Source organism: Pseudorca crassidens, chromosome 19 (assembly GCF_039906515.1).
Source record: "Pseudorca crassidens isolate mPseCra1 chromosome 19, mPseCra1.hap1, whole genome shotgun sequence".
In the NCBI taxonomy this organism is placed as follows: domain Eukaryota; kingdom Metazoa; phylum Chordata; class Mammalia; order Artiodactyla; family Delphinidae; genus Pseudorca; species Pseudorca crassidens.
The window spans coordinates 50,505,920-50,520,702 of NC_090314.1; the positions used below are offsets into that span (position 1 = coordinate 50,505,920).

Here is a 14,783-nt window from a genome sequence, read left to right on the forward strand (position 1 = left end):
TATATTTATAGAATTGTGAATCATGACCCAAGAAGTCATGGCTTCTTGGAAAAATATAACTGACTTCTGCATTTCATTTTGAGGATTCTACTCCTCAACACCAAGGTAGCAAATGAGGCCCCAGTCATAGCTCTGCCCTCCAGAGCCTGTGACAGTTGTTACAGGCCATTGCCCACCAAGAGCCACTGCCAACCTAAGGATATGCCATGGCAGGAGAAAACAAGCACCTTCCCTGCTCAACCTGGAGACAGAAAGGGGGTCCTGAGCCCTCTGAGGCTCTACCATGTGACAAAGGCATCAACTAAGGAAGGCCCATGAATCTTAAACTTCACATTTTATGGCTCGTATGCTGTCACTCTTCATAGACCCAAATTTCTTCAAAACAATTCATTATAAACTCAATATTCTTTAAAAACTTTGATGCTGTGACAGTGCAAACAGCATTCATTTTATTGCTCAACTTCGGCATGGGCACATACATAGTTAATTCTTAAAAACCATTTATACAGATGTTATTGATAAAGCTCATGTAACAACTGAGTGAAAATACAAAGAATATCAAAGCTAAAACACTCTGTAATAAATACAATGAAAATGATAAAACTTTGTTTTTAAAGTCAGTTTGAGAGAAGGAAGAATATTACATTAAGTGAACTAATTACATCTAGAAACAAACCAACTCAGCATTTGGTACAATCATCATCCTAATGTAAGTACATTAAATACTACAAATGGCACCCATTGACTGTGCTGCAGGCTAAAGACAGAAGCAGAAGGAGCTGCTCTATCAAACTGTAAAGATGTCTGGAACAATCTCTTAACTCCCATCAATGCAATCAGCTCGATGCACCAGAAGTTCAAGCAGACTTAGTGTTGTAAAATAAAGCAAATTACCTTGTATTTAAAAGAAAGGAAACTTGTGCTCTGGAGTGTAATTACAAGGAAAAAATAAAAGACTTGGTAAAAACAAAACCCATTCAGGGCAACAAACTATGTGCAAAACAAAATGTACACTATACACAGCACTATTTAAAAACTCTTTACACCAAAGAAGTAAGACCCTCAGAAACAAAACTCACCTCTGTATTGCATATGAGCTCTACAAAGTAACCATTGTTCATAAGTATTCATGATAGAAAGGCAATGTATGGAAACATGATATCACAAATCTGAAATAAAACTAGAGGAAGGATTAGAAAAAACCCAGCTGAGAGGGACATGTGGAAATAAATATTCACATTACACATGAGGTGCAAGTCCAAGGTTCAATGATACATTGGCACGTTTTGTTTGCTTAGCACCTATTTGGAAGTGATCAGGTAACATAACTTTGAAAATGAAATCTAAATCATCCTGTTCTTATAAATTATGTTGGTGATACCACAGACTGTAAGGGAAGGTAATTTATTTCTTTTAAAGCTCTATTAAGTCATTATTATAAAATTAAGAAGGCACTCAAAAAGCGATGGTATTTGCCTGCTCTGTATTGTACATTAGTATGAGAGTAGCATTTCATTAGTACTGCATCCGTCAGTTATGATTTCTCTAAAGTGTTCATCATGTACTTACTATTACTGAAAGATTATAACAGGCCCAGTTACACTGCGCTAGTGCTTTCATATATGAGAGAGATGGACCTGCAACCAATAAGGTACTATCGTGAAAGCTGAAAACTACTGATGATCAAACAGTATGTTTTAAGATGTTCTTCGGTACTACTAAGAATGCAGTAGGAAAACAAAGTGGGAAGAAAAAGGTCAGCATAAGCACATCGCCACTACACAGTTACGACTGTAACCAGCTTGTATGGCTGTCAAATTTGGCTGAATGAAATAAATTTAAATACTTAGAAACGACAGGAGTAGTTCTCAACTTTTTTTAAGCAGCAAATTTTCCACCTCTTTTATTCTACCCATCCCCCCACCCCTCCTAGCCCCCATGAAAGATTACATGGAATTCCAATGTATATAAAAGAGAAAACTCGGAGCTGCTCTGGGTAAAGAGGGGTGGGGAGTTGGAAGCCCCTGCTCAAGTACCAGCTATGTTTCTTCTCCCTCTCTCTTTGTCCCTCCTCTCTTAACCATTACTTCTGAGGCACCTCTGAGGAGCCCCTTGGCTCCAAGAACACAGACTGAAAACCAATCCATCAAACGAAAGAACACAAGGGGCTTATTCACTTGATAATTAAGCTGCAAAATTTAAACAAAGCTATCTCATCAAAATTGCTATTCTTGATTTCACAACAATGTAAAAGAAAAAAAAATAGTGCAGATTTCTGATATTTGAATTTAAAAATCCACCCATGATTTCAGATTTTTCCAATCTCTCACTCCAAAACTGTGGTTGCCTTCTGGGTCATGCAACATGCCACACACCTTGAAAGCTAAATATGGATATTTCAAAATCAAATGCTGATCTTCAACACCAAGCGAACTGGGATTCCCTTACCTCCAAAATCACTCTTCAGACGAAAAGTACTGTCTGCGATAGAGTCAGAATCGCTTGTTAGTAATCACGTCCCTGCCCCACCACCCCACTTCATTTTAGGTAAAAGCAGGGTTTTCTAAGCTTGCTAAATAATCTTTAGAGCAAAATTTTTCCTTTTCGTAATTTTATCTGATTAAAATATGAGCAGCTAAACAGAGATTCAGGATGGTTTACTTGATAGAAACTTACCATAATTAAAACGTAATATAAGTTAGGTGCACTTGTCACAGGAGACTTTGGTTTACAGAAATAGTATATATATATCTCAAAGATAAGCTGACCCAATAAAAGAATGAAAATCCGATCCCATCCACATGATCTGAGTAGCTATAAAAATGCAGTATTTCCATTTAAGATGCAAAGTAAATGCAAAATACCCGATCATATTCATTCAAGATAAAAAATTAAGATTTTTTTAAAGTCTCTTAAAAACAGGGAGCCCCTGAATGCATCTTATTGTAGCAAATAAGCTACTAAGTTCAGACTAAATGGTTGCATTAAGAATTTGACAACCAAAATTATACAGCTGTATTCCATGGAATTCATGCTTGAAAAATATAAAAAGAGACTCAGGCTAGGTTGAAACATATAATGCTTTTAAAATATAATGCTTTGCTATAGAAAAATGTAATTAAACATGTAAATGGCTTAACTTTTTTAAGATTCTTTTATAGCCAATTGTTTACAAAGTTAGAATAATTCAAAATAATTTTATTTTTTTTTTTTTACAAAGAGCAAGTACAGGAGCTGTTCAAAATCATGTATTCAACCAAAATGAAATGTGACTTGTACCGACTGCTGAAGTTGTCTTGATGTTTGATAGAGTTGAAATCTGTGAAGCGATTTGAATAGATTACCTTTTATAAAAATAGTAGTAGTCTTTAAGTGTAGAATACTGCCTAACTCTGGAAATGTAGGAAAAGTCAGCATTCTTTAGGTTCAAGATATTAATTTTAAATAGCAGCTGAATGTGGCCTCATGGCAAAGCATAAAGACCTTTTTTTCCTTGAAAAGGAATTTCAGAATTGTCCTTTCCCCTCACAGTATCCTAAAATTTTTTTTAAAAAGGGGGGTGCATTTTCCTGTATGTCAGCGTTCCTTGAAACTGCTGAAAGGAGGCTGTCAGTCAGGGTATAAATAGAGTCCTGGGTAAATCCTTGAAGTTGTCATTCCACAGCAAATCCACATGTTTCTTCAATGGCTGTTAGCAGCTTTTCATATAACTTTTCATAGCTTTCATAGGGCGGAATGTCTATTCGATTGAAGCTGTAATTAAGCAAATCAGATTTTACACAGTTCATTCAAAACAGGTCAACTGAACTGACCTAGCAAGTGTATACTAATTCGTTTACCCTAAAACAGCCACATTACTCTTTGTGTCACATAGAAAATGACAAGAAAAAGGTTATATTTCTCTCAAGTAGAGATTATTGCTTTCGGGTTTTCCTATCAATTTCTGGATAATCTTAATTCACTTAAAAGGAATGATAAGCAACTCTTTTAAGGGTCCATTTAGTAATAAGAACAACAAACGAAATGTCAAATCTGTTTGGAACTAACAGCTACATACATGGAATGAGGGAAAAAAGCTACAGAAATAACTTACCAAGTGTGGGCTTTTGGCAGGTTGTTAGTGCAGGCATCAATCTGGTGTATGGTAAAGAGTCGTGGGCCTGCAGCACCTGCAAAGGAAGCAAATGAGGGTCAGACCACTGTGGGTGCACGTATTAGTCTCCAGAATCTCAGGATAAAACTGGTATGTAAACCACAGGGTCGAGGGAGAGGAGGGTACTAGTGAGTCCATATAAGCTGCCAAAGGGCAGAGGAAAACAGTCTGGGTTTTAAAAGCCGGAATTGACCTTGGATAAGGCTGGATTCCTTAATCTGCTAGCATTTCAATTTGAGAAAAAGTTCAGGACTGAAATCCTTTGCCAACTTCTATCTTCTACAGAAAATCAGTGTCCCCAAAAAAGAAGTAAATGGGCAAATCCAAGATCCAATACATATATACACATTCAAAAAGATGACAACCTAATGCAACTTTAAGTTTCACAACTCAAACTTCACTGAGAGCAAAAGATTAGCAGTCTATAGAATAAATTTCAGGTAACATAAGGCACCCCATACAAAAGTTTGTAGATACAACTTCACTTTATTCATCTGGGTAGTCTGATAATGATGAGTTCTCCAAATAGGGAATGCAAGCATGACTAAAGTATGCTTTCCCAATGGATTTTTGATATATGGACTGTGGGCAACACTGTTGAATTATGTACCAGTCTTGCTTCGTACACCCTCAGTCATCACCAGTAGCAGCAGTTGTGAAAATAAAGAGCTTCAGAGGTAAAGGAAGCAACTGCCACCCAGAGAGGCAACCACGATCATAAGCAATACACCAACTCCTCCCAAAATTAAACAGCTATTCCATGGACAACAATTCTTAAAAATGGAATATGGCTGTAAAATGGTCTGATGCCATGCATTAATTAAAGTGCTCTGACCAAACAAATGACTTCCACGACTCATGCTGCCTCTTTCTGTTAAAAGAATAAAAAAGTAGGGGGGAGAGGCATCCCAAGTGGGTAAATGTTTGCCAGGTTGAGATGTGAACATGGAAGCAGACAGACTTCCCCTACAGGAATGTGCAACAGAATTTAAAAGCAAGGAGACCAGAAAAGAAAAGGCAGAGCATCGACACATATGGTCTCTAACATGCGGCACTCACTACAATCACAGAGAACCCAGCAGAACGTGCTCTTGGGAGGGAACAAAGGAAAGGAAAGAGAAGAAGGTATCAAGACATGAGAGTTACAGATAAGAACTAGAGTGAAAAGAGAATCTGTATGTAAGCACATGTTTGTACACCATCTATGTACACCAAATATTGACCCCCTGCCCCCAATTATTAGATGCCACATCGTCTGTCCCTCTGGCTTTCTTACCTTGTAAAGCTTTGAAGCCCTGCAGAGGCACTCGGGATGAGCCTGTCACAAACTGAAGTAACCGTGCTCGTCGTTCTTCATCAAAAAACTCCACAGCCTTCCAAAACCACTTGACAACATTGCTGTCTGGTGTACAGTGTTTTAACCGGGTGTTTACCTTCCAGTCATTAACATCTATCTTTCCAAGTCCACAAATAATGAGCTGTTAAAATATTGCACAAATAATGAGCCAATGGAAACCCAACCTAAGCCAAAAATTCCTTAAAATAGAACTTTAGATTTGCAGAGTTGGCTTTCATATGGTGTTCTTAATTGAGGGTAGACATGAGAACCATCTGGAAAGTTTTTCAAAATATATACACTAGGTCCTATGCTCAGAGATTTTAATTCTGTGAATCTGGGTGAATTAGGATCCGTATTTTTTAAAAAGTTCCATGAGTACCTAGTCACTGCAGGTTCCCTACCCAGGATCTGAGAACCACCACTGTGATGGACATAAGATGAAAAGTTCCATAACTTCACAGAATTCTAAAAAAATTTTTAATGGACAGAAACTAGACTCAGAGTAAATACAGTTTATATGTGCCTTCCTTAAGACTTGCATCTATTATTCGGGTTTCAACACTTATTAGCTTTGGGATTCTGGGCAGTTCAGTTCACTTCCCTTGGCCACAGTCTCCTCTGCTATAATATGGCAGTAACATCTGTTTCGTTACATCCTGCGAAAGCAACCAACACTGCACAGGAACTCAAGAAGTTGTGTTGAATAAGTGATACAATCTGCTTAAAGTTGGACCGAAGTATGAAATATATGAATGCATTGATAATAGAGCTCTGCTTGGCATCCTGATGCAGGCTCAGTATAGACGAGGTATATCAAAATCACTTTGATATTATTAATACTCACCTTCCTAGGGTCCAAGACTGACTCATCCTACTGATGTGTTTATAACACTCAATTATGATAGTGTGTAGTGTAAAACATAATGTAACCTGCAAATCCTATATTTCATAATTAACCTAGTCTAACACTAAAATAAATTATATACATATACTTTTGTAAAAAGCCTAACTTCATTAGCAGTACAAAGTATATAACAAACCCTAACGTTACTGAATAAAACCTGCAACAAAGCTTCTGTAGCGTCTGAAAAAATGACTGGCCACTGCCACACTAACAGGTAGTAGGTGTCCGAGCAGGGTTACAGAAGCACCCATGACCACAGACGATACCTCCCTTAATTCTTTTCTTTAGAGGAGTGGTAGTTTTAAAGCCAAATTCCTTATTCATTGTATGAACAGATAAAAATGCATCGTATTTCAACTTTACTGCCATTCCTGCTATGTTTTCTTCCTCCTTCTGACTACTTCCTTCTGGTCATTTCACTACAGAATAGTCCAATCAAAAAAGGAATGGGGATGGTAGTAAGTCAAGCCAATCTTTTTAGACTTGTTTGCTAACAGGTCTGTTAACAGATTTAGTTAGAAAGGATGCTGAAGTTAATGAATAAAATCATGTTTTAAATTATGTATCGACTTTAAATATTTATGCTATCCCTAGCCACTAATTAAATTTGGAACCTCAGGTAGAATAAAACCTCATTGTTTTTTCAAAGTAGTTCAGTAGAAACTGAGATGTATTTGTTAAAGGTCTTAATTATAACACCAACCCTATGGTGCTTTAAGGACTAGTTTTAGAATAAAAAATGGTAACTGTTTATTATAGTTACTATTAGTAACGAATGTTTCCAAGGAGACTGAGGTTGTTGAGACAGAGTTTAACCTAAGTGTTTCAATTATTTCCTCTACGTTTTTGTCTATCAACTGCTTTCTTTTTTTTCTTTTTTTTTTTTTTGCGGTACGCGGGCCTCTCACTGTTGTGGCCTCTCCCGTCGCGGAGCACAGGCTTCGGCCGTGCAGGCTCAGCGGCCATGGCTCATGGGTCCAGCCGCTCCGTGGCATGTGGGATCTTCCCCAACCGGGGCACGAACCCACGCCCCCTGCATCGATAGGCGGACTCTCAACCACTGCGCCACCAGGGAAGCCCCTCAACTGCTTTCTTACAAAGCTTAATGTAAATCCAGTTAAGCCTAGGCTTTTATTCCAAATAAATGTCAATATGGTGGAGACCAATTAATAAAGTTTTATTTAACTAAATCAATACCCACTTAACTAGGGAATAGAAAACAACACTGGAAGAACGTACACAGAAGACACAAAATCTATTAAACGCATGAATGGAAAATATGGAAAAATAAATTAAGAATAGTCACAATATAAGAGAGACTGGTTACTTGTAAAATTTCCAAAACATGAAAGGCTTTTCCAAAAGCAGGAAAGACTTTTCCTGTGAATTAGAATTCTCACAGCATCACATCATAAAACTTCAAAAGCACCAGAAATACAGCTTTCCTCTAAAACTAAGTAACAGAAAATTCCCAAACTTTCTTTGTTATACTAGATGATGTCATGACATTAATACACTGACCTCTAACTCCTTCTCATCAAATGTCTTCAGCAGATGCTGTGGAATTACTTCATTAAATCCTTTCTGCAGGGCCAGGAATTGTGCCTCAATTCCTCGTAAAAATCTCCAGTTCACATAGAGTCTGGAAACATCGGACAGGGGTTTCATATGATCAAATATATTCAGGTTTGGTAATTATTATGAATCTCTAGTACTTTAGCAACGTTGCACTTTACAAGCATCTAGCATTAAGAATTTAGTCTAAAATCTAAAAGAATCTCAGGTTACTGAAGGTATAGATGGATCCTGAGCTGTGAGGCAGTTCACCATAAATTAAAAAGCGGTAACCTTCCACCAACAAAAGCAGCATCAATACAGCAACTCTTCACATCAGAAAAAGTCCTATTAAACTGGAAGTTGGCTAGAGAGTAGATGAGTCTGAAGTTAAAATGAGAATGAAATGTCTTTCTCAACTTCTGGCATGCACGCTGATAACCAGAAAAACCCATTCAACCAAAAATGACTATTTTTCTGGTTTCACTTGAAAATATAATCTGAATGTGTAGGGTGTTTTCTTTATATTTTGTGGGTTGTATATGGGGGAAGAAGAGGTAAAGAGAATCCCCATATCCAAAATGAGAAGAAACAGTAAAAGCCAATAGCAAGCACTTTTTGACTAAATACTCATTTTTCCCTATAAGCTTTAAAAGCCCTGGAAGATGTAATTTTAGCAACAAATGTACACTAAACTACATCTCTTGTGTAGCTCTACTTACGCCTTTGATTTGGACTTACAATTTATACATGAATTGTTTTTTATTTTAATCTATCTTCCCAGGAAAACCTCTCCATCTCACAAATCTCAGAACTACTCATACTCCCAATTCGCCAGTATTTCCTTTTCTAAACTTGGAGAAATAGTTCTCTACTTTTAAGAAATAAGTTACTTAATATTAATGATATCCTTTGGGGGACCTCATTTTTTGTTTGTTTGTTTAAGGGGACAGCAAAACTACACACCTGTAAAAAGGTTTTCTCTGTCATTTTAAAAATTTCAAAACTATTTTTGTAAACTCTTTATTTATTTTTGGCTGTGTTGGGTCTTCTTTGCTGTGCGCAGGCTTTCTCTAGCTATGGCGAGCAGGGGCTACTCTTCATTGCAGTGCGCAGGCTTCTCATTGCAGTGGCTTCTCTTGCTGCGGAGCACGGGCTCTAGGCACATGGGCTTCAGTAGTTGCAGCATGCGGGCTCAGTAGTTGCGGCTCATGGGTTCTAGAGTGCAGGCTCAGTAGTTGTGGCACGTGGGCTTAGTTGCTCCGTGGCATGTGGGATCTTCCCGGACCAGGGCTCGAACCCATGTCCCCTGCATTGGCAGGCGGATTCTTAACCACTGCACCACCAGGAAAGTCCCTCAAAACTGTATTTGGTGGGCTTCCCTGGTGGCGCAGTGGTTGAGAGTCCGCCTGCCGATGCAGGGGTCACAGGTTCGTGCCCCGGTCCGGGAAGATCCCACATGCCGCGGAGCAGCTGGGCCCGTGAGCCATGGCCGCTGAGCCGGTGCGTCCGGAGCCTGTGCTCTGCAACGGGAGAGGCCACAACAGTGAGGGGCCCGCGTACCGCAAAAAAAAAAAAAATGTATTTGGTAAGGGAAAATTACTGTGTGCTATAAACGTGACTGAATCCTAGAAAGTGAGCAGCCCACACTAGGTCCTGGAAGTGAGACACTACTGAAATTCAGGAAATTCCCATTCATTCTTATTTTTTTATTTTTTATTTTTTTAGCTGTGTCACACAACATGGGGGATCTTAGTTCCCCGACCAGGGATCGAACCCCAAACCTGCGCCCCCAGCAGTGGAACTGCAGAGTCCCAACCACTGGACCACCGAGGAAGTCCCTCATTCTTCTTTTTTTAATTAGAAATGTAATACATGTTTGTTATTAAAAGAAAAATTATAAAAAAAAAAAGAAAAGAAAAATTATATTTAAAAAAATCAAATATTAATGGGACTTCCCTGGTGGTCCAGTGGTTAAGACTCCGCGCTCCCACTGCAGGGGACACGGGTTCAATCCCTGGTCAGGGAACTAAGATCCCGCATGCCGCACAGTGCGGCCTTAAAAAAAAAAAAAACATTAAATGTGGAGACAGAGTAAAATCTGAAAGTCCACTCTTTTATCCTCTTTTCCCTCTCTACTTCCAGGCCCGTCACCTCTACTCCCTCACCCTGGGCAAACATTTTATTTGGTAAGCAGCCTTCCTGAACATCTTCTGAGTATAAAACAATGCAGACTTTGTTCCTTCTAAGACCTGCCTTTTAAATGACAGCTTATGCAGAGTCTATCTTTATTTAAATATCCACATAATATTGTTTAATGTATTTAATCATCCATTCTCTTTCTAAAAACATTTTAGCAGTTTTCAATTTTTTTACAAGTAGTATTTAGTTAAACATCCTTATTCGTATGTCTTTAATCAGATATGTGTTTCCAAAGAATAGATTCCTAAAAATGGAGCTGCATATGTGTTTTCATTTTGGTAGCTGTTATCAAACTGTTTTCCAAAAAAGCTGTACCAATATTCACAATCTATGAGACTGATGGGCCTCATCTATAAACTAGAAAATTTTAGCCAATAAGACCTGGGGACATATTCTGTACAAAAACGTATAGCATGAATGTTTCTATGTATATATGGTGAAGTTCAAACTCCTAAATTTGATTATGATAGTTTAATGTTTAGAAGAACTTTAGATACCATGAACCAAATGCTCTAACTCAACACTTCTAAATTCCTCAATCAACAGGTAATTTCATAAAACTTAAAGAACATTTCCTTGTATTTCTTTTATAAGAAATATATATATATTTCTTATATAAATCCACAATGTGCTTATTTATAAATAGGATAAGTCCTAGTGATACAGCACAAAAGTGCTTCTGTACAGCTAGCTGTGGTAGCTACGCTACACGTGACGCCACGAACCATGTTTCCTGGTATGTGTGCCTTTGTACAGCCTCTCCTCCACACCAAACCTGGGCTGGCATGTGACTCGCTTTAACCAAAAGAATACAGCAGAGGTGATGTTGGCCAGTTCCAGGCTTAGGCCTTAAAAAGATCCAACAACTGCTTCTGTGCTCTGGGAAACGAGCCACGCCATAAGAAGTCTGGCTATTGTGCTAGAGAGAGAGGCCATGGTGAGAATGAGGGGCCTCTGATACCACATGGGGATAACCAAAGAGCCCAGCCAACAGTGAGAACTAAGCCCCAGACCCAGTGTCCGTTCCAGCTAGCCCACAGCCATTCGAGCCACCCTCGGTGAGGCATCAGATATGTGAGTGAAGAGGCCTTCTTAACATTTCCATCCCAGCTGACACCACATGGAGGAGAAGTGTGCTGTCCCTGTTGTCCTCGATCTAAATTTCTGACCCACGGGATTGTGAGAAATAATAAAATGGTGGTTGTTTCTAAGCCACTAAATTCTGCAGAAGCCTATTTTGTAGCAATAAGTAACACTACCTAAACACATAAATGTTTTTCTGTACTGCCATTCTAGAACATTAAAACAAGTCTCCGGCTTAAGAACACAGAAGTGTTTACCTGACATATTCTTTTTTATTTTCTTCAGTAACAGGGATACTCTTGCCATTTGGTTTAAGTTCATGCTGAATAATTTCACCATAGGCATTATGTTCGACGCAGAAGGTATGGTCCAAAACACCTGTGATATCATTCTCACTAGGAAGGGAAGACAGGGAAAGACACTTCATTGGAAAATCTAAAATACAGATATTGTAGATGTATTAATTGGTGAGACAAAACTAAGGTAGTTTTATGACATGCAAACATAGGGTTAGATTCCTTTTATTAGTTCTTATGCCACCATACCTCCTAGTTTTGGGGCAGAAAAGTCAAAGAGCTTTAACCTTCATAAACACCAGGAACATTTTCCTTCCTGAGTAATGAGAAAGCCCTGGAAAGCTGGGGTTTACACAGGGAAAACTCAGTAATGTTTGGCTTTCAGGTAAGAAGCCCTACTTGAGTCTGGGTAACCCAAGTGACTAAACACCTGAGTATCCCCACTGAGAAAGCTACTCGTGTACTTGGTAAAAATAACCATGGCCAGTGTATCTTCACAAACGAATGACACCCCCAAAAACAGAACTGATTCTTACAAATACTTTTTTTTTTTTTTTGCGGTATGAGGGCCTCTCACTGTTGTGGCCTCTCCCGTTGCAGAGCACAGGCTCCGGACGCGCAGGCTCAGCGGCCATGGCTCACGGGCCTAGCCACTCTGCAGCATGTGGGATCTTCCCGGACCGGGGCACGAACCCGTGTCCCCTGCATTGGCAGGCAGACTCTCAACCACTGCGCCACCAGGGAAGCCCCACAAATGCCCTTTTTAAAGTATGTTTTCAACAGCCACCACTTAAGCAGGAATATCTTATTCTAACATGCAGGATGGAAACAACTTGCATCGTGTTGAGGAAATCATTATGTATAAGTACTTTTAAAAATCATTTTTTATATTTCAAAAAAAGTACACCTATTTTGAAACATATATCTTTTTTAAAAGCTCGGATTCTAAATATAACGAACAAGACTCAATACATACAGTATCCACACTAAACTGTTATGAAGATCAGGATCAACTAACTCCATGTCATCCAAGGTAATGGACTTCCCAAGCAACTGTTTATAAAAAGGCAATGTGAAACCACCATCAATATAATGTCCATGAAACACAGCCATTCCCATTATTCGTCCAACGAAGTGGAAGTATGATAAATGTTCCTGAAATTGAGAAGAGTTTATATAAATACTCAAGGTAGATACTATCCAGGGAATTTTTAAATAAAAATTAAATATTTAAGCAATGGTAATTTTTTAAATAAACAGTAAGTATCAACTTATACTCCAATTTATAACTATTTAAATGGAATAGGTTATCCTATCAAAGCTCAACAATCATTAGGGAGAGTCTCTATAGATACTATACTTTGCTATAAAATATTACAGCAGAGCCAATGCCCCTCTCAAAGGGTAGTCATTCTGTAAAGTTTATCCTCAGAAATTAAGCCCAAACTACAGTCCCTCTGCAGCTTCATTAAATCACCTGCAGATCCTGTTCTCTTCCTCTCCTCCCATCTCCTGCTAAGCCCCTTATAATCCTGGCTCTGTCATGGGAAAAAAGCTTTCAATTCTATACCTCCCTCTTCCTTTGACCTAACCAGAAACTGAACTTCAAAACATCATAGATTTAAGGGGACAGATTTCATGTCTAACTTGGACTAGAGTCCTGATTCTGCCAGCTACTAGCTATGTATACTTGGGCAAATTACTTAGCCCCTGTGGAACTAATTTTCCATACCTGGAAAAATGACGGTAATAATAGTATCTAAAAAGGGGCTCTGTGAGTAGTAAAATGAGGTGATGAAGCCCAAGGCACTGGACCTGGAATATGGTAAATGCTCAACAAACGTGAGCTATCATTACTACAGTGGCAGTAATGAGCTCTCCAAGCAGAACCTTCACCTAAAAATCTTCCCTTTATAAAGAATACCCTGCAATGAATCTAACATGCCTACCATGTTTAGACAGATTTGGTCTTTTAGGATATACTGTTTTATTAGTTGGATGTTTGTATTTTCAACTTCTTTTACTTCTCTATTTAATAATCTTTAAGCTAATCTTTAAGCCTCCCTTTTATCTTAAAAAGTTTTTTTCTTTTTAAAAAGCAATACCTGTTCACTACAAAATATTTAGAAAATATAGACAAGAAAATAAAAATGCCCATAGTCTAACACCCAGAGATAACCACTACCAGTATTGTAGAGCCTTTCAATGTTTACACATATACATGTTTACCAAAATTTGCTTCATACTATTATTCTGTAATCTTCTTTTCACTTAATGTATTACAAATACCATCTTTACATGTTATTAACTATTATCACACAACATCATTTTAGTGGCTGTATAATATAACCTTGTATGGAAAGATAACAGAAATAATATAAAAACAACAAATTAATAACAGCTGCTAACTCTTGTTGAGTGCTTAATAATATGTAATAGGGTTAATAATGTATAGCACTGTGCTAAATACTTAATGTGCAGGGTCTCATTTAACTGTCACAACCCCTCTCTCAGGTCCAAACTATATTTATTATTATTAGCAATGATAAAATTGAGGCTTAAGTCAATGAAGGTCACAAAGCTAGTTAGTAATGGGACAAGGATATGAACTCATGTCTTTCTAATTCCAGAGTCTATGCTCTTAACCATGTCATTCTGCTTGATGACATAATTTAATCAACCCCCTCTTAATGGACAGCAATGTTGTTTCCACTTGGGGCTACTATAAACAGTGATGCAGTAAACCTCCCTGTGCCCAAACTGTTGCACATATCCACGATCATTTACTTGAGAACATTTTCTAAAAGAGGACTTGCCGAGTCCAAGGATGTAACTTGGACAAAGACAGTAATCCTATGTCATAAACTACACTGACATTTAAAGATTAAAAAACATTGTAGGTCATAACTTAATTTGTATCATTATAACCACCAATCATACCGGATTAACTGCAGAATCAGGATTGATCTGCAATGTATAGATATCATCTCTTGAATACTGGAAGAGGCCGTAGTAAGGATTCAACATTTCATGTGACAAGAGATATAACCACTCCCTAAAAAACAAGATATGCCAAAGGAATTTTTTGTTAATGAATACATCTTTACTAAGATACACTATTAATCATGTTAGCAAGAAGTTTTTAATAAAACAAAGCACTAACTAGTTATATAAAATCACATTAGAAAAGTCTACCATTCCCCAAAAGCAAATGAAAATTCTTGTTTTTCTCACTCAATTCTTGTCACTTCT

At 38.0% G+C, this 14,783-nt stretch overlaps 1 protein-coding gene across 3 annotated transcripts in view; it reads right to left on the reverse strand.

Annotated features, from left to right (window-relative positions):
- Nucleotides 1-404: 404 nt before the first annotated feature.
- Nucleotides 405-14,783, reverse strand: part of SMURF2 (SMAD specific E3 ubiquitin protein ligase 2) — a 118,046-nt gene continuing 103,667 nt past the window's right edge. For all 3 annotated transcript variants that reach the window (XM_067715023.1, XM_067715021.1, XM_067715022.1), the window contains 7 exons: nt 14,472-14,586; nt 12,508-12,686; nt 11,493-11,630; nt 7,918-8,038; nt 5,430-5,631; nt 4,094-4,169; nt 405-3,753 (listed from right to left, as the gene is read on the reverse strand). In XM_067715023.1, the coding sequence (XP_067571124.1) occupies nt 3,654-3,753; nt 4,094-4,169; nt 5,430-5,631; nt 7,918-8,038; nt 11,493-11,630; nt 12,508-12,686; nt 14,472-14,586 (931 nt within the window). In that variant the 3' untranslated portion in view covers nt 405-3,653. The remainder of the gene's footprint in view (nt 3,754-4,093; nt 4,170-5,429; nt 5,632-7,917; nt 8,039-11,492; nt 11,631-12,507; nt 12,687-14,471; nt 14,587-14,783) is intronic.